Source organism: Globicephala melas, chromosome 19 (assembly GCF_963455315.2).
Source record: "Globicephala melas chromosome 19, mGloMel1.2, whole genome shotgun sequence".
In the NCBI taxonomy this organism is placed as follows: Eukaryota; Metazoa; Chordata; class Mammalia; order Artiodactyla; family Delphinidae; genus Globicephala; species Globicephala melas.
In genome coordinates, this window is record NC_083332.1 from 9935489 (window position 1) to 9959016 (window position 23528).

Below are 23528 nucleotides of genomic sequence, written 5' to 3' on the forward strand. Positions count from 1 at the left end.
CTGGCCTTGGCTGGCGGGCACTGGGGTTTGGGAGCCCTGCACCAACCACACGGACGACACGGAGGCCAGGTGAAGAGAATTAAATAATGTGTGATTTTATTCCATTAGAGATAAAACCAGCAGCATCACAGCTTGAGCCCTCGCCCCACCCCCTCATCCCTCTGCCCCACCACGCTTCTGCCTAATGTCGGTAATGGGGGCTCCGGGATCTGGACCTTGAGCGCCTGGAGAGAGAGAGGGGAGAGAGAGGCCCCGTGAGGGCTGGGCAGCAAGCAGGGAGCCCTGCTGTGTAGGCACGTGCACACATACACTGACATGCTTGGGACCACTGGGGCTTCAGTGATGGGGAATTCAGCTGCAGAGAGGGATGTTCCCGAGGGGTGAGGCCAGGCCCTATGACTGGAGGGGATTGGAGGGGGCTGCGTCGGGATGGAGCAATCAGGGCTGGGACCTCGTTCCAAAGGGCAACTGTGATTTCCCAGGGAGCTGGGCCAGCCTGCTTATTACCTTCGGGAAGAGCTGTATTCTCGACCTGGAAAGAAAGGATGGGTGAAAACAAAGTAAGTGCCCAGGACCAGGAGTGGGCTCCAGGGCTGGGCTTCCAGTGTCTCCAGCTAAGGCAGCGCCGGCGCTTCCGGCGTGTCCGCTGCTGGACGCTACCTGTGCCCCTTGGCCCACACCCACGCGCTAAGAATGAGCTTTTCTTCCAATTCCTGTAAGTCCCTTGTGACTAAAGCAATCACCGTGTGTTGTGTGTGTGACTTAAAAGTTTTAATTTATAGAAGGCTGATGTGGAAAAAAATGTACCATGGTTTTTTTGTTTTTGTTTTTTGGGGTTTTTTTTGCGGTATGCGGGCCTCTCACTGTTGTAGTCTCTCCCGTTGCGGAGCACAGGCTCCAGACGCGCAGGCTCAGCGGCCACGGCTCACGGGCCCAGCCGCTCCGCGGCATGTGGGATCTTCCCGGACCGGGGCACGAACCCGTGTCCCCTACATCGGCAGGCGGACTCTCAACCACTGCGCCACCAGGGAAGCCCTACCATGTTTTTTTTGTAACCCAGTTTGACATCTCTTCTTTTTTTTTTAATGCCACAGAGCCTCCAGCCCGGCTCTCCAGACCAAGCGACCACGCGGACACTCACTGTAACGGGGGGAGGGCGAGCGGCTCTGCCGGCTGTACTGGCGTTCCCATTCTTCTCTCTCCTTCTCTCGGCGTTCCCGTTCCCTGCACGGGGAAGGGGAGGCAAACCAGGGGAAGGGGTGGGCATTCGGCTGGCGATAACACTGAACTGAACTCGATGGCTGGCTGGGTCCCTGTCAGGGCAGGTGCTGCCGACAACCTAGTCCAGGTGGAAGAATAAGCCAAGGGGGCATGTCCTGCTCCTCTCCTCACTTGGAAATGAGGGCACTGAACTCGGAGAGGGGATACTTACTGGCTGGCAGAGCCAGCATCTGAATCCCAGTCTGCCTGGCGATGAAAGGCTTGCTGAAGGGCTGGAGAGTTCGATAATTTCCTGTCACACTCAGGGCACAGCCTCAGAACAAAGGGACTTACATGCTAAGTGCTTAACTGGTCTTTGTCAGAAGGACCAGGATTTGCAACCCCAAGGGCTACATTTACTGGGTGCCTTCGTGCCTGGCTCTGATCTCACGGAATCCTCTCCACCAGCCTAAGAGCTGGGACAACTATTCCATCCGCATTCGGTAGATAAGCAAACTTAGGCTTATCTATAGGCCGAAGGCTCAGACAGGCGGAAGGCGCACAGCTGGTGGGTAGCAGAGGCAGGATCAGAACCCAGGTCCGACTGACTACAACGCTGAGTCCCTAGGCACTCTGCTCCTCCACCCCCGATGGGAGCACATGGCAGCCCTGGAAGCCCAGCACATGATGTGCCTGTAATGAACAACTAACAGCAGCAGCTCCAACCATCAAGCCTCCCCGCGTGCCAGGAACCACACACCAGGTGCCTTAACGGGAGAACCCCATGGAGGTGGCTGCCTTATCACATCTGTCTCATACAGTGAGTCCTGGCGTAGAGAGCTTAAAGTGCTTGTCCAAGGACCCACAGCAAGCGCAGGGTAGAACCAGAAACAACAGGTGACCCGACCCTGCGACTGACCAACTCTCCTCTTTGCTAACACCAAGCGCTACGGCCTCCAGTTCTGCCCATGGGTACTGGGTGGGCTGAGGCTTTACGGACACTAACCCCTGAGTTACCCTGTGCAGTTGGCACCAAGGTCTGTTCAGACTCTGGGCCAGTGCCCACCCCAGGGCCACACAGTCAGAGAGGCGGAGCTGGGAATGAACCCTGAGCCTGCCTGACCCAGGCTCTGAGCCACTCAGCTCTGCAGGGGAAGAGTCAAGGTGAGAACTGGAGCAGAATGGGAGAGGGGAGAGGCCCTGGCTCCCAGCGCGGGGCTGGCTTGCATTCAGCCGTTCTGTTCGGCAAACGTTTATCGAACACCAGTGTTCTAGGGGCAAAGCACACAGCAGGAACCCAGCAGCCACACCCGACTTCTTAATGGCGACACGAACAAGAATGAGTGAAGGACACAGACAGTGCACACTGGGATGCCAGGTGCAGATTAGTGCTATGAAGAAAAGCAGAGTGGGGCTGGAGGATGTCGTGTTTTGGGGTGCTACTCCACAAAGGATGGTCAGGAAGGACCCCTGAGTTCAGCAAGGGAGGGAAGTGGGTGGGTATCTTGGGAACAGCAGGAAAGGTAACCCAAGCTGGAGGCTGGCGGAGCCGGGAGGAGGTCACAGTGGCCGAAGTAAGCTGGGGATGGGAAGGAGACTGGGGGACAACATGAAGGCCAGGCGAGGGCTTTGATTATTTTCATCCACCCAGAGGGATCGGCCAGGGCTCTGGATCGGAGCAGGTGGTGGGGAACACAGGGCAACCCAGAGGCAGGTAGGAGGGAAGGGGTCTTACTTCATACGGATCTTGCGGGCCATGGCTCGAAGCTCGTCTTCCCGCTCCTACGGCAGAGATGGCAGGATGGCAGGATGGCAGCGAGGGCGGGGCCGGGCCGGCACCCTGTGTGAGCCCTATGCCCTCACCCCAACCCGTACCTGGCGCTCATGCTCCTGCTGGATCATCTTCTCCTGAGCCGCCTTCTTATCCGCCTTGACTGTGGGGAGGGAGAGACACAGTGATGAGGGGTGCCCTCAAGCCCCGCCCCCAAGATGTGGAAGCTGAGCTCAGAGAGGCCAACCAGACTGCCAAGGCCCTAAACGTGGCCGCGGGGCAGGTGCACACCCACTCCTCCCCAAAGGGCCTCCTATCTGGCAAAGGGCAGGGCCTCCCCATGGCCAGGCCAGGAGGAGGAGGGGCAGGGGAGCCCTGGAGGGGCAGGTGGCGGGACATACACTGCCTGTTCAGTGCCTTCTGCATCCTCAGCTTCAGCTTCTCCTGTGGCGTCAGCTTGGGCTGGGGAGGGGGAGAAGAGGCAGGAGACCGGGTGGGTGTCCCGGAGCTTCCACAACCCACCTCATCCAAGAGCCTGGGACTTGCGGGGGCATGTGTGGAGGACGGGCAGGCTGTGGAGACTGGCCACGAGGGTCTGGGAGCCCCAGTGGACAGTTGAGGAGGGAAGGGAGGCACAGATCTCAATCCCCGGGGCTGGATCTCCCGGCCCACCCGGGCCCCCCTGCAGGCCCACCGGGCCCAGCTCTCGGGCACTGCTGCTGGCGGGAATTACACGGGCGAGTTCCAAATTCTTACTGACTTTGGCAGCTCCTGTCTCTTTACCAGCGGCAGGTTCGGTCCTGGGAGGAAAGAAAACCAGCTGCCACCTTCGACCTCACGCGCCCTCAGCACTGCCCTCAGAGCAGACAGCCAAGGTCATGGGCCCCTAACACCCCCCAGGGAGAAACCAGGTCCCTCCCGGACCCTGCAGGACAGGGCCATGTCCCCCTCTGACCCCCGACCCAAGGCAAGGGCGTGACTCCTCAGAGCCCCTAAGGGCAGAGCTGTGGCCCCCTCAGACCTCCCAGGACAGGACCAAGTTCCTTCAAAAAGAGCACAGTGGAGTCACCTGCTCACCCGAGCTCACAATCCCCTTCCCCCAGCCCTGCCCCACTCACTTTTTCAGCTTCTCGCCCACAGCGGGGGACGCTGCCGGCCTGCCCAGCTTCTCCCTTGGGGGCGATGGCGAGTGACTGCGGCTGCGGCTGCGGCTGCGGCTGCGGCTCTGGCTGGGGCTGCGGCTCTGGCTGGGGCTGCGGCTGCGAGTCAGGCTGCGACTTCGGGACGGGCTGAGGGACCAGCTGCTGCGGCTGCGGCTACTGCTGTGGTGCCGGGGCCCCCGGCCGCCCCGCCTGTACCGGTCCCCTGAGCGGGAGCGGCTCCTGGGGGTGCGGTGAGGCAGGAGAGAGGCCGTGAGGCTCCAGGGACCCCAGGTGCGCAATGCCCCACCCAGGCACTGAATCTACGAGCCTCCTCCGAGGCCCTGGGGTCCTTGTGTCTCCACTCCTCTCCCGCTACTTTCCTCAGAAATCCTCCCTGGCCTCCCTCAGTCTCTAAACAGAGACCGCCCTCTAGATACACCGGCCCTAAGACGGCTCTTCCCTTCTCACTAGACACCCATTCACCCACTTCTCTGAGAGGTGACTTCTGGGGGGGCAGAACTTGGCTGGCGGCCCCCCCTTGTATGCTCACGGCCTCCTCACCTTGCCAGGTCCAGGGTCTCGCCACTAGTGGGGATGACCCCCCCGCCCCCGTGCAAGACTGCAGCACAGACCCACAGTATCCAGTCTGGGGACGTGCAAGCCCCACCCTCTCTCTGCTCAGGACCCTCAGGCTGGCCTCAGAGATGTGACCAGGGTCCCCCTCCGACCCCAGTCTTTCTCCTGACACTGCCCTGTGTCAGGCTCCAGGGAACGACCCAGAAGCCAAACCAACGCCACACACTGATTCTGGTGGGACTGTCCTGGGTTTTTACAAAATTCAAATTTGTTGGCAATATTGAGAAAACAAGAGCTGTCCTTTAAAAATCCAACCCAACTTCTCTTGAAAAAGCAGAAGACTGAGCAACACCATGCCTGCCACTGAGTGGCCAACGAGCCCAGCAGATGGGACGTATGCTCCCGGTTCACCGGGGCCCACGCGGCCCCTCTATTTTACCTGCTAGACCTTGTAGGTAGCTGATGTTGAGATCCACACAACAATAACACGGGTAATGATGCTGATGACAATAAAAGCACTCACCGAGTGCCAGGCCCTGTACTAAACACTGACATAGAATTCACTTGTCACAACTTCACGACCCAATAAAGGGGACACCGTGACTGTATCTCTTTTTACAGATGCAGAAACAGGCCCCGAGAGTTCACTAGCAGGGCCAGAATCCATACCCAGCCAGGGGCTCCGCAGTCCATGCTCTCATCCACCAGGTCCCCTCCGGGAATAGGACCGGAGGGATGCTCCCGTCCCTAGGTCACTTTCCTCCTGTCCCATGTGCAGCGCTTGTCTCACGCCCCGCCTTCTCTCAAAGAGCTGCCTTGACTCTCCGGCCCCTGCCCACGGAGTGCCCCAGTCCTAAGGGTCGCCAGCTGCAAACACCTGGGGACTTCCCGTGACAAGCACAGCTCAGTCTCCCTCCCCACTGCATCCCTGAGAAGGGAGGCTGTGCTCCAGCCCCGGCACCACACCTGGAGTGAGCACATTCCCCCCTGCACCAATCCCAGGTCTCCCCTCCCAGAGCCTGGTCTCGCTGAAACGGGGCCCACGCCCAGCCCAGTCCCCACAACCCAGCCCCACGCACCTGCTTCTGCGCCGGGGCCCGTAACCGCCACGCCGGGCAGGCGAACGGGAGTAGCGGTGTCCATCTCGAGAGCCCCCACCTGAGTGCCGCCGGCCACGGCTGCGGGATCTCGAGTAGCGCCGAGAGCGGGAGCGGGAGCGTGACCAGGACCGGGAACGGGAGCGTGCGTGGCGGCCAGAGCGGTAGGAGCCCCCGCCGCGGCGGGAGCGGGAGCTGGAGCTGGAACGGGAGCGGGAACTGGAGGTCCTCGAGGCGGAAGAGGAGGAGGAGGTGGTGGAGGAGCGGCGGCTGCAGGTGGGGCACGGAGGGCGGGTCAGCGCCGGCCCGGGCCGTGGCCCACCGCCGTCCCGAGTCCCCCCCACGGCGGCCGGGGTGTAGGGCAGGCAGCGTGAGCGTTACCGACCGGGCGCTGGCATTACGTCCCGGTGCGGGGCCGCCTGGCTGGGGGGGCGCGGGAGGCTTCCCTGTGGCGGCCCCTGACGCAGCTGCTGCAGCTGCGGCTGCGGCTGCCTCCTCATCGCTGCCCCCAAAACTGGTGATGAACGTGATCTTCTCCTCTCGGCCTGGGGTCGGGGAGCGGGAGCGGGAGCGGGATTCGGAGCTGGATTCCGAGGGCGACCTACAGAGCAGGAAGCAGGGGGCTCGAACGCCAGGCTCCTGGAGCCTGCCCACTGGCTAACAGAAGCCACCACAGAGCAACAGAAATCAGAACAGCAGAGCCCCGAGCAACGGCAGCCACCGGCGCAACGAGCAGAGCCAATGGGCAGAAAGACACCAGCTGTGCAAGGATCGGATTCCTGACCACGGAAACCTTCTCAGAACAACCAGGAAAAGGAGGAACAGCAAACTGTACTATTAAAAAGGGATGAGCACATCTGTAATGTAACAGGAAAAGATTTCCTCAACATAGATGTCAGGTCAGGTGGAAAGCAAGTTCTAAAGCATTAACTGTGATTTAATTCCATTTTTGTGAAAAAAAAGTATACCTTATCCCTAATGGCGCCCACGGATTGAGCACTTACTGTGCCAGACTTTTCATCAAAAGGTGCACCTGCCTCATCTCACCTATCCTCCCAGGAGCCCCGAGGGGGCCCTCCCACACCATTCTGCAAAGGGAACTGGGGTCAGACCGAGGTCTGTCAAAGCCTCTGTCCCAACCACTCCCACCACCAGGAGACACACGCGTATGCAACCAGGCCCTTCTGTGCCTGCTTATTTCCGGGAGTTCAGATTAAAGGGACTTGACTTCTAAGTCCTGCCTTCCTGCCACGTCTGGTCATTTTCCACACAAGACTACGTTACAGCTAAATGAGAACAAATTTTTAAGGTTCACGTTTAAAGGAAAAAGAAATCAGGAAAGCAGGCTAACACTCTAGGAAACAAAGAATGATTCAGACTCCCAGAACACATTCTCCAGTCTGTGATCTCAGGGCAGCCTACAGGGTGGGCCCCCTGGCCCTCCTCACCACCCCTGCCCTCCATGAGGAGGACTGCTGGGCCTTGCGAACTCACCGCTTATAGGGGTCATAGGTGGGGCTGTCTCGGCGGGCGTAGCTATGAAGAGAAGAACGGGATGGGACAGGTGGGGGGGTTTGGGATTAGTGTGCACAGAAGTAAGGCCAACCCCCAACCTGGGCGCCCAAGGCCACACGCTGGGCACAGTGATGAGGGGGCTGCTGGCCAGGTTACGGGCCCTGATCCCTCCTCCTACTCACCTCACATCTGTCCGAAGCCTGAACCTCAGCCCTGACCCACAATGTGCCAGACCCACCCTGACCCTGAGCAACAAGGACTTCAGCAGCCTCCGACCTGGCTGGCCTCCGGACCCTAGACTAGAAGCGACACTCCTCCCACTCCAAGTCCCTGGCTCTACTGGGTCCTGGCTTCCTACTGATGATGATGTTGAAACTAGAAGAGCTAACACGTCTTAGAGGCACACTATGCGCCAGGCACCAAGTGCTTTACTCAGTGAACTCAATCGCTCTTCCTAACAACTCTCTGACGTGGGTACTGTGATTCTTCACACTTCACAGCTGAGGAAACAGGCCCAGAGAGGTGAAGTCACTTGCCCAGGGCCACACAGCTCATAAACGAAAAGAGCCAGGATTCCAACCCAGGCCATGTGGCCCTGAGTCCAAGCTTTTATGCACTACACTGACCTGCATCTCTACAATTCTTTAAGGAATATTTTCCAGACCGCACATCAAACCCTGAACCCACAACAGGTCCCTTAAGCTTCACAGCAACCCTCAATGACTCCCATTAAACACACGAGATGTGTCAAAGAGCATGGGTTTGCCTGGAGCCCCAGGCTGGGCTTTCCACATCAGACTGCCGCATCCAAACCTGCCCGAGACCTCGCTGTGGGCACTGGCATAGCCCCTCTCCTGGGAGGTGATGGTGCCCCTTTTCCAAAAAGGAAACTGCAGCTCAAGAGAGAAAGTCACCTGCCCAAACTCTGACCGTGAGGAAGCGGCCAAGCAGCAGAACCAGGTCAGAGTCCAGGGCCAGGCCCGTGCCCCTTGACTCTGCTCTCAACCCTTCCAGCCACCCCATGCCACCTCGCCACTGGCTCTCAGGGAGCACGGCAAGCGTCCCGAGTCCAGCAGGGTGAGGGGAATGGCTGGCAGGGCAGGTGTCCACACGCCCCTCACAGCCACGCCTACTCCAAACTTTCCCTACTCACTGCCCTACTAGGAGGGAATTGCCTGCAAGTGGCGAGCTTGCCCCCAAGGTCTTCCTGAGCCCCGGCTCCTCCCCCAGAGCCCTGAAAGACTGGTGCTGGCAGGGTGGGGGCATGGGGCAGAACCCGTCCTACCTGGGTGGGCTGATCTTGCGGCCCCTTAGCCGCTTCTCCCGGAACTCCCTCCGCTGGCGCCGGGAGCGACGGCCCTGGAGCAGGGTGGGTACGAGGCTGGTGAGGGTGTGCCGTCCATGAGGCACACACCTGCCCTACCACCCCGGCCCAGCCCTCACCGAGTACATGGCCTTCTCCTCCTCAAGGGCCTTGGCATGTTTGATGGCCTCTGCCTCCTCCTTGTCTTTCCGGAGCATCCTACAGAGGGGCACGAGGGGCACGATGGAGGAGGGGCCAGGCCACAGGCAGTGTCACTGCAGGAAGTGAGAAACCCCAAGCCATCCTGGGGGTCTCGCATTCATTTTGCGCTATTATTGAGCACCCACTGCATGCCAGGTGCTATTTCAGGTATTAGGGATTACTGAAAACAAACAAAAATCCCCACCCCCTTGGGCTACCATTCTGGGGAGAAGAGACACAATGGCCAAGGTCACATAACATGGTATGTTAGACGGTGAAAGCCTCGATGGGAAAGTAAATCTCAGAAGAGGGAAGGAAGTCCAGGGAACTGGTAGAGGCTGCTGCAGCCTTCAACAGGGAGGTTGGGGAAGCCACCCAGAGAAAAGTGACAGCTGATGAGAAACCTGGGACAGTGAGCTGAGCAGGTGCCGACAGAGCCAACGGCACACTGAGCGGCCCCGAGGTCAGGTGGGGCCTCAGGCACCGAAGGGGTAAAGAGGCCATGGAGGCCGGCAGGGGTGCAGTATGTGGGCAGAAGACCAGACAGGTGAGACTCTGCGGCCGTGGTGAGGAGGCTGACTGCGCCTGAGGGAGGTGGGAGTCATGGAGGGTTCTGGGCAGAGGACGCTGTGTTCAGACTCCAGCTCAATACCCTGTCAGATGGGACCGGTCTATGTGACCCACACAGGTATGGCACAGGGCAGAGGCTCAACCAGCAACTGCGAGTGAATGATCCGGGGAGCGAAGCCTCTCCACTGGAGGGCGCTGTCCACCAGGCCCAGGAACCCGGGAGTTTCCAGGAGTCCGGTGGCCTCAGGTCACACAGCTGGGGGCAGCCTCCGCTTCGACAAGGCTGAAGCCAGTCACAAGTACCCACCCCACGAGCTCAGGAGCCTCTGTGTGTGATGCCCTGGCGCAGGGCCAGGCACACAACTGCTCGGGAAGAGGGGTAACAACATATGCCAGGTCCACAGGACGTGGAGAGGCGTCAGCCCGCCGGCCTCACCTGACGAAGTCGCCATCGGCCATGCCATAGGTCGTGGCTTGTTTGTTGAGATCTGCCACCTGCTCCTGGTTCAGTTCGTCCACGTCCACCTCCACGTCTACACCAAAAGAAAGGCTGTCAGGGACCAAAGCCGAGCGAGAAGGGGAGAAGGGGCAGTGCCCCGGGAGTTGGGGGCGGGGGTGCCCACCAGACCGCAGGCCTCTGCAGGGAGGGAACGAGTCAGCTCATCTTGGCATCCCCAGGCTGGCGCAGGGCTTGGCCAGAGGCAAGCACAACAAACGGTGGGTGGGGGCCGGGAGGGGTGTGTGATGTGGAGGAAGTAAACGGGGGAGTGAACGGGGGACGGACAGAGGGCGGCTGAAGATCTAGGTGGGCGGGAGGCAGGGGGTTCGGGGCACAGGCATTCAGAAGCCAGATGCTGGATGACTCAGTGGAAGGGGGACGGACACTTCACATATGTCTGAGTAAGTCTGAATAAACAGTGGGTGGGCTGAGTGAGAAAGGGTGAGAGGTGGAGGGAAGACAGGCATTTAGGTGGAGGTGGGTGGCAGCATGGGGGATGAGGCTCTATAACTGGAGGAACACTTGTTTTCCAGAAGAGAGAGAAAGAGAAGGGGAGGGAGAGACAGAGAGGCTGACACAAGCAAGGAGGACAGACTCAGAACCTAGGTGGGGACAATATCATAGAGGCAGAATCCTAGAAACGAGGAAGGAGAGAGACACAGAAAGGGAGGCTGGACCAGGAGGACACGAGTGAGAAGGGAGGACAGCAGCGCCCTGGAGCAGGGGCGGGACAGGCGGGGCTCCTAAGCACGGGGGCACCCCACAGAGGGGGCGGGACGAGACACGAAAACAACGCCCAGGGACTGTGGGGGGGGAGGGCAGAGAGGGGACCCCACCGATGTCGGGGATGACCTCATCTTCGTCCGAGTTGCTCTCCTCCTCGGCCGGTGACTCCTCCTCCTCCGGCTTCTCTGCCACCTTCTCCACCTCAGCCACCGTGCTGTCCTCATAGGTGTAGCCAATGGAAGCCTTCTTCTCCGCCAGCCTGGGACAGGGGAGCCATGAGCCAGGGAGGTGCGGGGCGGGGGCGCAGACTATGGGCAGGATGCAGCCCAGGCCAAGCCTCGAGGGCCCGCACACCGCACGCCGCCCTCCCAAGTTCCAGGGCAGCTCGGCACCCTTGCCTGCAGACCCTCACTCACGCTCGCCCTCAGCCTAGAACCCTCTGTGGCCACCTCCCACCGGCTCTTCCCTCCTCCTCCAGCTCCAATGCACCATCCTCCAGAAAGTCCTCCCTCAGGCGGGGTCCAGCCCCATCGTCAGATCCCCAGCCCCACTGCTACTGGATCTGTCTCCCCCGGCCCCAGATTGTGAGTCCTGCAAGGGCAGGCCCGCGTTATCCTGGGTAACAGCACGGCCCAGCTTGGTCCAGAGCGGCGTAGGGGCCTAGTGCACGCCTGCTGCTGAATTCAGTCAACGCTCCCTGACGCTGTCCCAGCGCCAGCCTCGTCCTGAACGGGGGGGTGGGGGTGGGGGGGTGTCAGGGATAAGGATGAGAGTCATCAGGAAGCTCCCGCCACACCGTGAGAACTCTTCAGAGGGAGGGAAGCAGCAAGCACTAGGATCGCAGTGGGGGAGCTGCGCAGCCGCAGGTGGTAAGGAGGCAGGGCTCCAGGACCGCTGGGGAACAAGTGGAGCAGCGGCTGTCCTGGCGAAGGGGGGCCATTCCTCAAGGGACACAGCCTGGAGAGGTCCCTCTCCAGAGCGACATCAGCCGCTGCTGACCACAAGCTTACTTCACGGCAGCAGAGGACAAACACTTCACAAGCTCCGTCTCCTGCAGCCCTGGAAAGTCCAGGCAGGGGGCACTGCCGCCAGCCCCCTCACAGGGGAGCCCGCCAAGGCTCGGAGGGAAGTCCTCACCGGCAGGTTTCAAACCCAGGCCTGTCCAGCCCGGGGCCTGCTCTAACTCCCTGCCCTAACTCACCTCCTACCATCCCATGGGTTGCAAACGCAGTGTAGAGGTTTGTCAGCAGACCCTTCCTGTCCAGCTGCTGCTTCCTCCTCTAAACATTGATCAATCGAGCGCCTACCCTGTGCCAACCACCAGCCCCGGCTCTGGGGAGCCCAAGGTGGACAGGATGGACGAGGCTGTGCCCTGTGGGGCTCACAGTCTGCCTGCCTCCCTCAAGCCCACGGTGCCCCAGACCCCGGCTCACTTCTTCTTCTCATCCTCACTGGGTCTCTGGAGGCCTCCGTACAACTCGTCAATGTAGATCTGGTACAGGCACTGCTCCTCTGAGACTGGGGCAAGGCAAGAGGCACGTGCGTCAGGGGATGCTGGGGACACTGGGAATTCAGGGGGGACACAAGAACGGGGGGGCAGGAGGACAGGTGTGACCCAAGCACAGCCAGGGTCAGAGTCACGGATTCCCAGATAATCACACCGTGTGTGTTGAGGACACAGCACCTGCAGGAGGGCCCTGGTGACACCACTGACTCGCCATGCAACCCTGATCAAGGAAATGAGCCACTCTGTGCCTCAGTTTCCTTTTCTGTAAAATGGGATCACTGGCAGAACGAGCGCGTTGTATTTTGGCGCTGCTACTGTTACCACTGTTAGGAAGGTCTTCAGCTGGACCCTTCAGAACGACAAAGCTATCCTGAGCACTGGACGTCAGTCACCTGGACCCCACGGGCCACTCCACTCTGTGCCTCTGTGGGCCAGTTTAAATTAAGCGCGGTTAATCTGGGCTCTCGTTCATCCACAACACGCAACTCAAGGAGCTCAGCAATGTACTGGGGCCTCCCCGGGTCTTCCTGCAGTGAGACATGCCCGAATCCCAGTGGGACCCTGGCCTTGCCTCGGTGGGCCTCAGTTCTTCTATCTGTAAAGCGAGGTGCGTGGGCCGGGCGGGCCCAGGCGGGCCACGGTACAGCCCTCCCCGCAGCCTCCGCGGTTCTGCTGGTAGGTCCACAAAGCCCCGCTGACCTGCCTCACGTGAGCTCCAGCCAGCCAGCCCTCCCTGTCCCCCAAGGCCACCCGCCCCCTTCCCCCACAGGGCTGTCCTCCTGGCCCGGAGTCCAGCGGCCTCTCCTCACTGGGGAAATCTTGCCCACCCTTCCCTGAGCCAGCCTAAGACAGCACACATCTGTCGTGACGGCGCCTTAGCTGTGACTACCACCTGCTTTCGTGATTACACGGCTCCCCCACTAGACCCCTGCTCCCAGAAGAGTGCCTGACGCACCACAGGTGCTCAGGAACTGCGGGAATGAACGAATGAATAGAGTCAGAACTGAGGGAAACCCTGGCTCCATCACCAAGAATCTATGTAGCCTGGGGGGGAAGGCAAAAACAACAACGGCATCAATGATGACGCATTCCCCCTGATTCTAAGGCCTCAGTGATTGCCGAAATTTGATAATCTCTGATTTTAGAGATGCTAAAACACCTATTTTAGAAACAAATACGGGGACAGTGAACCCACTGGGAGGGCTGACTGCCAGGCGCGGTGCGGGGCCTTATGCACTCCTCACCGAGCCCTCACAACCACCCCAAGGGACAGAATCCACCTTTATCACCCTTCCCCAGGAGGAGACCGACACTGGCCAGGCTAAGGGACAAGTGTGTGGCCCTTAATTTCACAGGGAGATCCTGGGAGTGTGTGTGGGGGTATCTCAAAGTCCTTCTCAGGAGGCGAGCTGAAGTTCAGAGCTGTCCAGCAGGAGGCAGCAGTGGTTAAGGGCAGGGTGAGAACCCCAACTCCTTGGACATGGTGTCCCCCCACCCAACCACTGAGCCTCGATATCCTCATCTGTAAAATGGGGGCATCATCCCTACCTTGCTGGGAGGTTATGCAGATGTACTGAGGTAACAGAGACAAAAAACTCTAAGTTTGTCAGGGTCTGAACCGCCACAAGCCCAGAGAGGGGAAAAGTCTCTAAACCTGTTTTCTCATTTGTGAAGTGTTAACGGTGATGGCTTGGGAAAAGAACACTGGACATATATGAACGCTTGGCAAACTGCCAAACTGTCTAAATATTCATTTAAAACAAGGAGAAATTTCCTTTCCAGAGCTAACATTCTGACCCATGCAGGCGGGGGAAATACACAGAGGAAAATAATGTATTCTTGCTATTTTCACCAATTTTTTAGGAAAAAACGCCACAGAGTTAGAGGGCATGGGATGTGGTAGGACCATCTAGTTCACCAGACATCTCCTGTACCAATTCCAGAGACAGAGGGCCCCAAGAGAGAAAGGGATGTGAACAGAGCGGGTCCATGACAGAGCTGGGACCAAAACCCAAGGCCCCTTAGTAGAAAGGCCTGGGATAACTTTTCTTGCCAACCTTGTCGAGGTCTTCCAGTCTCCAGGGACACCTTCCGCCCCTCCCGCCAAAAAACCCCACTCCCCTGCCGCCCCAGGTCACTTACTGCCAGCAAAGTCGTTCTGTACCAGGCCTCGGTAGCGCTCGTAGTTACATTTCCGCTCGTCCGACTCCTGTTCTGGGGAGCTTTGGGGGAGGCCAAGGTCTTGAGACCACAGGGAGAGGGTAGACCCCCATCCCAAGCCAGCAGGAAGGGGGATGAGGGGCCTGGCTCAGTCTGACGGGCGGGGGGGCCTCCCCACGTGCACACCTCCTTCCTTCCCAGGATGGTGACAGGCAGGCCAGGGCTCAGGAAAGAAGAGGTGCTGCTGGGTAGGACTCCCTGCCTGGCAACCCCTGGGGGAGGCAGCTTACATGGTGGTGAGCAGAGGTGGGGTGTAGTCAGGGATGTGGTCCAGGTGGGCACGGACATCGAAGCGGTCAATCATGTTGTTGGTGTCCCCCTGCCAGGGCATCCTGAAGTGGGGAGCAGGGGAGCAAGGAGCCTAGGGTCCCCATTGCCCAGGACACAAAGTACCTGCTCCCTGCCACCTCACGCTTGGGAGTCTGGCCCCCAAGCCCTCTGATCCCCATGCCAGCCCCACCCTCACCCCCCACCACGCAGTCCCTTATGCCACCAACCCCCCCACCAAACCTACATTCAGGCTCCTGACAAGAATAGGGCCCTGGGGAAACTGGGGCCCTGTTTTTCAGAACCAAGCAAGAGTGGAGAACTCGAACCACGTCCTAGGAGCCACCTTTATAAGCCCAGTCACCCCAAAACACCCCCTCTGGCAACCTACTCTCTGCTGCATCTGGGCCTCTGGCCCCGGCCCCACTCATTCTCCTCTAAGTCCTCCTCCAACCACTACACCACGGGGCCTTTATCCCAACCGCTGCCGTACAGCCTTAGCTAGTGACCTTCACCTTCCCATGCAGGCCAAAGCTTCCCTCTCTCAGACTCCGAAGGTCTGTGTCCTACCCCAGGTCCCTTTGGCCCTCCAACCCTCAGTCACAGACACTACCCTACCCCCAGACCCAGTCTTACATGTTAACGGGGCTCTCGGCGGCCAGGGCAACTGCAGAATCCAGGTGCACCTTGCAAGCTCGACCATGCACCTGCAGGAACTGGGCTGGGTCCTTCTTCTGCAGGGAAGGACAAGATGGAGGTCACCACCCAACGGAGTCCCAAACCCTGCCACTCCCACACAACCAAGTTAGCAGCAGGCTCACCTCTGACGCCAAGAGGCCCTACTTCAGAGGTAAAAGAACCTACACAAGGCTGGCAGCACTAACGGGGGCCACCTAACCCCTGGAGACAGGGGAAGGGTTTCCTCTCGAGGTGGTAGCAAGAGGCTCTGAGCTCTGGCCCCAGCTTCTACACAGCCAGTACCAAGACCCACCTCCCTAAAATACTTCCCCCAACTCTTCACCCCACCCCCACCCCAAGGCCACTCATTCAGAGGCAGGTGTGAGCACTTTGGCCAGGACCAGCCTCTAAGACACCAGGACTGCATAAGCTCATGAAAGGACAATCAATGTCACTATTCACCAGAGACACAGCAATCAGAACTACAAGACACCACCTCACACTAAGATGGCTAAAGTTGAAAGGACAGATGATAGCAAGTAATATTGACAAGAGTATGCAGAAACAAGGTTCTTCAAAAGGTTAGACAAAGAACTGCCGTATGACACCCGGCAATTCCACTCCTAGGTACATACCTGAAAAAACTAAAAACAGAGACTCAAATACTTGTACACAAAAGTTCACAGCAGCACTATGCACAATAGCCAAACCCTGGAAACAATCCAAATGTCCATCAACGCAAGACAGATAAACAAAACATGGCATATCCAGACAATGCGATATTGTTTGGAAGTAAAAAGGAATGGAGTACTGATCTACACTACCACACGGATGAGCCCTGAAAACATTACACTAAGCGAAACAAGTCAGTCACAAAAGGCCACACATTGTATGATTCCATTTATGTGAAATGTGCACAACAGGCGAACCCAGAGACAGAACGTAGACTGGTGGCTGCCCAGAGCTGCGGGGCGCGGGGAACCGACTGCTAATGGGTATGGGGCTTCTTTTGGGGCTTATGAAAATTTTCTAAAATTACATTGTGGAAATGCTTGCACAACCCTGTGAATATACTGAAAACCACTGAATTGTACAGTATGTGAATTATATCTCAATAAAGCTGTTTTAAAGAACAAAGGTACCTAGATGGAGAATGGCCCCTGAGTCGCTCCCACCACCTGATGTTACACCTTACACTCACTTATCGCCTCAGGCCTGAGGCCTCCTGTGGGGAGTCACGATTCCAAGTCACCAGAACTGCGTCAGGAAAGGATAAAATCTAGCCGCAGCAGCTCCCACCACTGAGCTTCCCGAGAGCCGGGCCCTGGCGAGCTACAGCCCCTGCCACGTCAGAGGAACCCACAGGAGCCACGAGCCGGGCTGCTGGTGCTCCCCACTAAACCCTGGCCAAGCTCCCAGCACCACCGCCCCAGAGCCCAACCACTTCCCATCCCGCCTCCCCCCTCCCCCGCAGCACTGCCACCTTCCCCAACCACTCTGCGGCCTCCTGGCCTCCTCCCTGCTCCCTGCTCCCACCCTTGCCCTCTGCAGCCCATTTTCCGCGAGGCAGCCTGAGGGGTTCTGCTGAAACCTATTAGGCCACGTCCGCCTGCTCAGAGCCTCGCCGCTCCGCTCCAGCTTGGCCCTCTCCGACTTCTCTGCCCCGCCTCTGCTCCAGGCGGCTGGCCTCCAGACCACAGCACACACTCCCCATCTCCTTCTAGCCGCCTTCCTCGTCAGCTCTGCCTAACAGCTCCCCCGCAACCCGCCTGACTCTAGCTCCTTAACCGCACCGTCTGCTTCGGAGCACCGCCACTCACAGGTCACCTGTCTCCCACACTAGACCGCAGCTTCCACGACGCAGGACCTGTCTTGCTCACTGTTGTATCCCCAGCGCCTAGAGCAGGGACCGGCCCACGGCAGGCGCTCAGGAACACTGACGGAAGGAAAGAGAACAAACCCTCACCGACAGACGAGGAGGCCGAGCCCCTGCAGGAGAAAACCGTCAGCATCAAGCTCCGGAGCGCCTGCACTTCCCGCTCTGCCTCCACCTCCCGCCCCAACCGCCAGGCGAGCAGGAGCTGAGAAGGACGCTCCCCAGTGACCACAGCTGCTACGGGGCTACCACCTGTCCTGCGCTCACTAGGCGCCAGGCCGCTCTCCCTCTCCTCTCACATGTGAAGACGCTGAGGGTGGGGTACACCCGAGCCCAGGGAGTCCAGCGGGGTGGCGCTGCTGGAATCCAACTCCTCATCCCGCACCTCCCCTGCCTCCCTCAGTCCCTCACCTTGGGCCACACAGCGCCCTCGGCCCGTGACCGCCCCAGCTAGGTCTAAGGCCAAGAGCCCCTCGTGTTCTGAGGCTGCGCCAGGCCAAATGCCCAGCTCCCACAGCCAAGACTCACGTGGGACACTGTGTGCAGGATGGACTTCGGCCTGTAGCGTGAAGCCACTGGCAGTGCCAGCACCACAACAAGGAAAATAGCATTGGGCGGGGAGTAAAAACCTGGGTCCATGGACTGGCTCTGTTGGGAGCGTCTGGAAAAGTCAAGGAACCGTACTCAAAGCCAGGAGTTGGGGACTTTCCTGGTGGTCCAGTGGTTGGGATTCCATGCTCCCAATGCAGGGGGCCCAGGTTTGATCCCTGGTCGGGGAACTAGATCCTGCATGCATGCCACAACTAAGATCCCGTGTGCCACAACTAAAGAGCCGGTGCAGCCAAATAAATAAATATTAAAATAATAATAATAAAAATAAAAGCCAGGTGCTGAACTAAGTGCTTTATGTACATCTCAAACGTCTCAGTCTTGGGAGAAAGGTGCTACTCTTACCCCCATGTCCCATGAGGAAACTGGAGCTCAGAGTGGGGAGGCTCACTTGCTCCTGATCACACCAGCTATAAACAAAACTAGGATCTGAGCCTAAATGGTCCTGACTCCAAAATCCACTCTTTTTTTTTTTAAGTGAAAGGTACAATAGCGTTAATTATATGCACCTTGCTCTGCACCGGATCTCTACAACTTTTCCAGCTTACAAAACCGAAACTCTATACCCAATGAACAACTACTCCCCTTTTCCCCTCCCGCAGCTCCTGGCAACAACCATTTTCTGTTTCTAAGGTTCTGTTCTGTTTCTACTGCTTCTAAGACCTCATACACATGGAATTTTGCAGTGTTTGTCTTTTTGTGACTGGCTCATTTCACTAGACATAATGTCCTCAAGGTGCCTCCACGCAGTAGCATGTGACAAGATTTCCTTTCTTTCTGAGGCTGAATAATATTCCACTGTATGTATGGACCACTTTTCTTTACCCATTCATCAGCTGATGGACATTTAGGTTGTTTCTACATCTTGGCTATGGTGAATCATACTCCAACGAACAGGTACAAATATTTCTTCAAGACCCAAAATCTATTCTTAACCAACGGATCATTACATCTCCAGGATCAGAGGGGGTCACAGGAGTTCATGGAGTCAACTGTTAAGCAGGCACCGACGCCAGGTGCAGGCGTTGTGCTAGGGCCATGGCACTGACTGAGACAGCCAGCCTGGCCCTCAGGGCTCACAGTCCAGTGTGGGGGACAGACCCATCCCCCACAGTGACGACCTAGAGTGGGCAGTGCTGGGATAGGGGAGCCAGGTGATGCGTCATTTAGCCTGGGCCCTCCTGGAGAAGGAGATGCCGGAGCTGAGATGTTTTATTTCCCACTTTCACATCAACAGGGAATTGTTTCTTTATCCAAACCGCTGATCAGAAGAAAGCTGACAAGGACAGGAGAAATGACAGAACTAGGGTCAGCTAGGGAGAGAGAGCAGGCACCATGGACAGATGAGCAGAGAAACCGGCTGCCTAGACACACCTGCCCGGCCCATCACAGCTGACCTCAGCTTCCTCAGTGCTCGCCTCAGCCGCCTCCCTAGGCCCAAGAGCAAGATGAGAGACCCGTGTGACAGCCCCATCCCCTCCTCAAAGCAGCTATCATCCACAGCTTGGTGGCCGTGATCTGAATGCTCATCACGTTCTCGTACGGGGACAATGGTTGCTTGTACAGGCCTGCACCACAAAGCACCCCACAGACACTGTTGTATTCTTGAAGCTCTTCCCTGTCACCCTGTCATCACCACTGTCCCAAGGGGGAAAACAAAGCTCAGGGAGCTCCCCAGCTACAAGAACAAGAGCACGGAGTCCCAGGCCTTCTAAGTGGCCCAATTCCAGCCTTTTTTCCTCCACACCATCCATCAACCTGGATGCTAGTCCAGCTCTACTTGGTAATAACAACAACCTCAGAACCAACAAGAGCCGGCATTTACTGAGCAAGTTACCCTGGGCAGGCCTGCCCTCAGTGGTCTCTGTGCCCAATCTCACTACACTCCAACAGCCCGGGAGAGAGGTGTCCTTGTCCCCACCATTTGTGGCAGACCATGAGTTGGCAACCAACATCCATTGCCCCTTCCTCGATAGTAATAAGACTCCTAACTGGCACTAGGCCACCCAGGATACAGTCTACGCCTCTTAACCTTCCTGACAGCTGTTTGTGACCATGGGGTTACTTGCCGGCCAGGGGGATATGAGTGGACATACCATGTGCAAACATCTAGAGACTTTCTTAACTGGCATGAGCCCCCTGGCCTCTTTTCCCTCCCTTCTTCTTCCCCGCTGGATGTAATGAACACATGATGGCTAGAGCTTGAGCAGCCCTCTTAGACCTTAAGACAACACTGGGAAGAGAAGCCATGCACGGCTGAACAAAACGGTCCCTGAGCAGAAATGGCCACCTCTGCGCTTTTATGTGAAAAGGAAATAAACTTCTATCTTGTCTAAGCCATTGATGCTTTAGGTCTCCGTTATTCACAGCCAAACGTGATTTTATAGGATACATCATTTCACATGCAGAAGAGGAAACCAGGCTCAGGGATACAGTCACTTGCCCGGGCCACATGGTATGTAAGTGGAATAGCTGGAATTGGAACCCAGAGCCCTGTGACTCCAAACTCTTAAGGACCTGGTATGGTTTGGTATTTTGCCTCCCGGCCGTGTCACCTTGAACAAGCTGCTGCACCTTTCTGAACTTCTATTTCTGCAGTAGAAAGCCCAGGTGAAGAGCTAAGAGAGGTCCAGGGTCAGAGAGTCTGGGTTAGAATGCCAGCTCTGCCCTCTTGCTATATGATCTAGGCCATGACTCTCTGAGCCTCAGTTTGCTCATCTGTGAAATGGAATCAATAAAAAGCAAACCACCTCCCAGGCTGGGGGTGACAAGTTGATGAAGTGGAGACGCATCAAGTGCTCAGCACAGTGGATAACACATAAATGCTCAACAGAATTAGCCATTGTTATCAGCATCACCTTTAACACAGGGATCAATACCAATCTCTCAGGCCTGCTGAAAGGACTAGAAAGAATGTGCCAAAGTAGCAGGCACAGGGCCTGGCACACCACGAACCCTTAACAAATGGCAGCTATTCACTCCTGAGCACTGACTGTGTTCTTGGTCCACTGCTGGGGCCTCACCAATAAGCAACATAGACCCAACCCCTGCCCTTGTGGTCATGTTATAGTTATTCTGACACCACTGGAGAGGGGCTCTCTCTACAGCCCAGTGGTTCCCTCTCGGGTGACAGAAGGCAACTGAGGCGCTCTCAAAGATTCCTCTCCTAGGGTAACAGCAGCCTCTGTCTCATGGGTGACTGTGGGGATTCAAAGAAATCACGCATCTAAAGCTCTTTTCAGAGCCTGGTGCCTGCGAAGGACCAATTAAAATGGTAACTGCTATGCTTTATTCATCTGTTCTTTTAAACCACGTTGGGCTCAAGCTTGGAATGCAAACATGACCCAAATACACCTAGTCTCCAATGCTACAGAGCTGGATATGTGTGCTAAATTCCGCAAAGGGGAACGACAGGGAGCTATGACGGCTGAGTATGGAGGATGAGGAAAGACTTCCCTGAGGATTGAGATCTGACAGATGAGCAGCAGTTAATCGAGTAATAGGAAAAGCTCATGCAAAGGCCCTGTGGCTGGAGAGGGCTATATAATTTGGGGAAGTAAAATGGTAACTCTTTATACATCTTTTTTTTTTGTTAGAAAAAGTAGCCTAGATATTGAGGACGCCAGATGGCGTGAGCAAAGGAACAAGGCAGAAAGCAGAGTGACAAGAGTCTGGAGGGGGTGGTAAAAGGCAGAACATGTAGGGTCTTAAACGCTGGGTTGAGGAGCCCGGCACTAGGGAGTCACAGAGAAGTTCTGAGCAAGGGAGGGACAGGGTCAGCTTTGTGCTTTAGAAAGACCTCTCTGGCCCCTCCACCCTGGAGGGTGGATTAGAGGCGGCAGGACTGGAGGCCAGGAGACAAGGGAGGAGGCTGAGGCAGTGATGCGATGGTAAATGAAAACGTCTATAACAAATACCATCTAACAGGAGAACTGAACCTAGTACGCAAATGCCATTTCAAGCTGGGGTCTCAAGAGCAAGTAACAGTTAAATAGGTGAGAGGATGCATTACAGGTTCAATCCGTGTGGTGGCAGAGACGGAAAAAAGGCCAATGGAGCTACCTAAGGATGAAGCTGAGAGGCCAGACCACAAGGGCCTTTTAGATCACAAGATGCAGTGCACTCTTCTCTCCAAAAGCAACTGAAGCATCAAACAGGGGAGGGAAATGGTCAGACTTGACTTAGTGAATGATGACGGCACTCCTTCGGGGTGCCAAATTCAACCTCAAGAATGCTGAGCTCTTCTGGGCACTGTGAATACAGCAATAAGCAGGATAGACACCATTCGGAGGTGGCCAATCTTATGTCTGGACTGCTCTGAGTGTTACAAAGACTTTCCTCCTTCCTACTGACCCCAGCTCTGTACTGAGTCCACACCAAACAGCGCAGTATACTACAATAAACAGAATGCCTCAAGTTTTTACCAATGATTATGCTCAAAAAATGGACATTCTCTGGAGGAAACTGGGCTCTAACATTAGCGCATTTCCAAGCCCAAATCGTACCAGGAGGACCGGGCCCCACCCTCCAGCAGAGCTCCCAGCCCAGATTAAAGGTTACTCACAATCTTTTCATAGTACTCCCGCCGCCGCTCTGCCCTCTTTTTGTAGTCGACCATCATACCTCGAAGCTTCCGCTCATGCTTCCGAGCCTCGTGCCACATCGTGGTGAGGCCAAGCCTGGGGCCTCAACCTGAGGGATAAGGAGACGGGTGTCAGACGGGCTTTAAAAACCATATAGACAGACTCTATGTCATCTAACAAGTTGGTGACAGAGTTGATCCTGAAGAGCAGCTTCAGGGAGGGGAAGTGAGGCTATGGAACCCTGCTCCAGATGCTCAGGTGTATCCCAGGCAACTCTGATCCAGTACCCTGGGCATTCTGAAACCGCCCCCTCGGGTGATTCTGGAGTGAGCATCCCTGGGAAAGGGGTATCCTGTGTTCGAGGAGCCAGAATCAAGGATGAAAGGTTCGGGAATGGAAGGAGCGAGTGTTGGAAGCAAGGTCTGGAAACAGACCTGGAGCAGCTGGGGCTGGAGCTCAAGGGAGGGGAAAGAGCTGAAAGGGCTCCCACCAGGGGGCATCTGTGGGTGTGCCTATGGGTAGCAGGGGTCCGGAGATGAAGGCAAGTGGACGAAGAGGAGAAAGATTTTATGGGAACAGAGTAGTGGCTTGGCGGTAGGGGTCGAGGGCAGGTGAAGGGCGTGGACGGAAGACGTCGACCCTTGGGGGAGGAGGGGGAGCATGGGAGAGTGCTGTTAAGGAGAGACCAGAGCGCGGCTTAAGTCTAAAGACGGAATCTAAATTGGGGGCGGGAGGGTAGGGTAGAGACTGAGGGAAGCGGAACGGGCAGACAGGACGGGGTGGGTTGAGCTTCGGGGCGAGGCTGGAGGACAGAGGCAGAGCCCGAAGGTTTGGACAGGGCCGAACACCGGGTCTGGGCCTGAGGGTTCGGGTTAAGTTTTTTTGACAAGAGGAAGGGACCTGTGGCAAGCGGCGGGGTCCGACGCGGCGAGTTCGGCCCGACGGCGGGGGCAGGGCGCGGCCTCAGGCCCGGCAGGCCGAGGGGGTGCGGAGCGGTCGGCCCTCGAGGCCGGGGCCGAGCGAAGGCTCACAACAGACCGGGGAGGGGTCGAGGCAAGGACGAAGCTGGGCTGACGTCCGCCCGAAGCCAGGAGGTCACGGCCAGCAGCCTGCACTCGGCAGCTCGCCGCTGCCTCCCACTGCTGCGCTCGCGCGCGGCCCGCACCGGAAGCGGAAGTGGGAGGCTGA

At 57.4% G+C, this 23528-nt stretch overlaps 1 protein-coding gene across 4 annotated transcripts; it reads right to left on the minus strand.

The window, feature by feature from the left end:
- Positions 1-70: 70 nt before the first annotated feature.
- On the minus strand, positions 71-23500 carry CLASRP (CLK4 associating serine/arginine rich protein). 4 transcript variants are annotated; one of them, XM_030873951.2, is made up of 21 exons: positions 23241-23500; positions 22322-22449; positions 15231-15328; positions 14558-14659; positions 14250-14329; positions 12034-12118; positions 10711-10859; positions 9812-9908; positions 8745-8823; positions 8587-8660; positions 7281-7322; positions 6172-6387; positions 5769-6056; positions 4090-4353; positions 3732-3771; positions 3373-3433; positions 3076-3134; positions 2936-2982; positions 1142-1224; positions 508-532; positions 71-224 (listed from the first exon to the last, which is right to left on the minus strand). In XM_030873951.2, the coding sequence occupies exons 2-21, from the start codon at positions 22418-22420 to the stop codon at positions 182-184; spliced, it is 2031 nt and encodes a 676-aa protein (XP_030729811.1). In that variant the 5' UTR covers positions 22421-22449; positions 23241-23500; the 3' UTR covers positions 71-181. The 4 variants fall into 4 exon arrangements, 3 of the variants coding, with proteins under 3 accessions (XP_030729811.1, XP_060144460.1, XP_060144461.1); XM_060288477.1 differs by lacking the exon at positions 23241-23500 and adding an exon at positions 17093-17208 and having other exon boundaries at positions 22322-22446; XM_060288478.2 differs by lacking the exon at positions 23241-23500 and adding an exon at positions 17093-17208 and having other exon boundaries at positions 14250-14348; positions 22322-22446.
- Positions 23501-23528: the final 28 nt, after the last annotated feature.

Coding starts and splice junctions, on each gene's coding strand:
- CLASRP (XM_030873951.2), bottom strand. CDS start 22,420: ATGTGGCACGAGGCTCGGAAGCATGAGCGGAAGCTTCGAGGTATGATG. Junction 3,135..3,372: donor GAAGGCACTGAACAGGCAGT/GTATGTCCCGCC, acceptor CCCTCCCCACAG/TCAAGGCGGATAAGAAGGCG. Junction 225..507: donor GAATACAGCTCTTCCCGAAG/GTAATAAGCAGG, acceptor CTCTCTCTCCAG/GCGCTCAAGGTCCAGATCCC.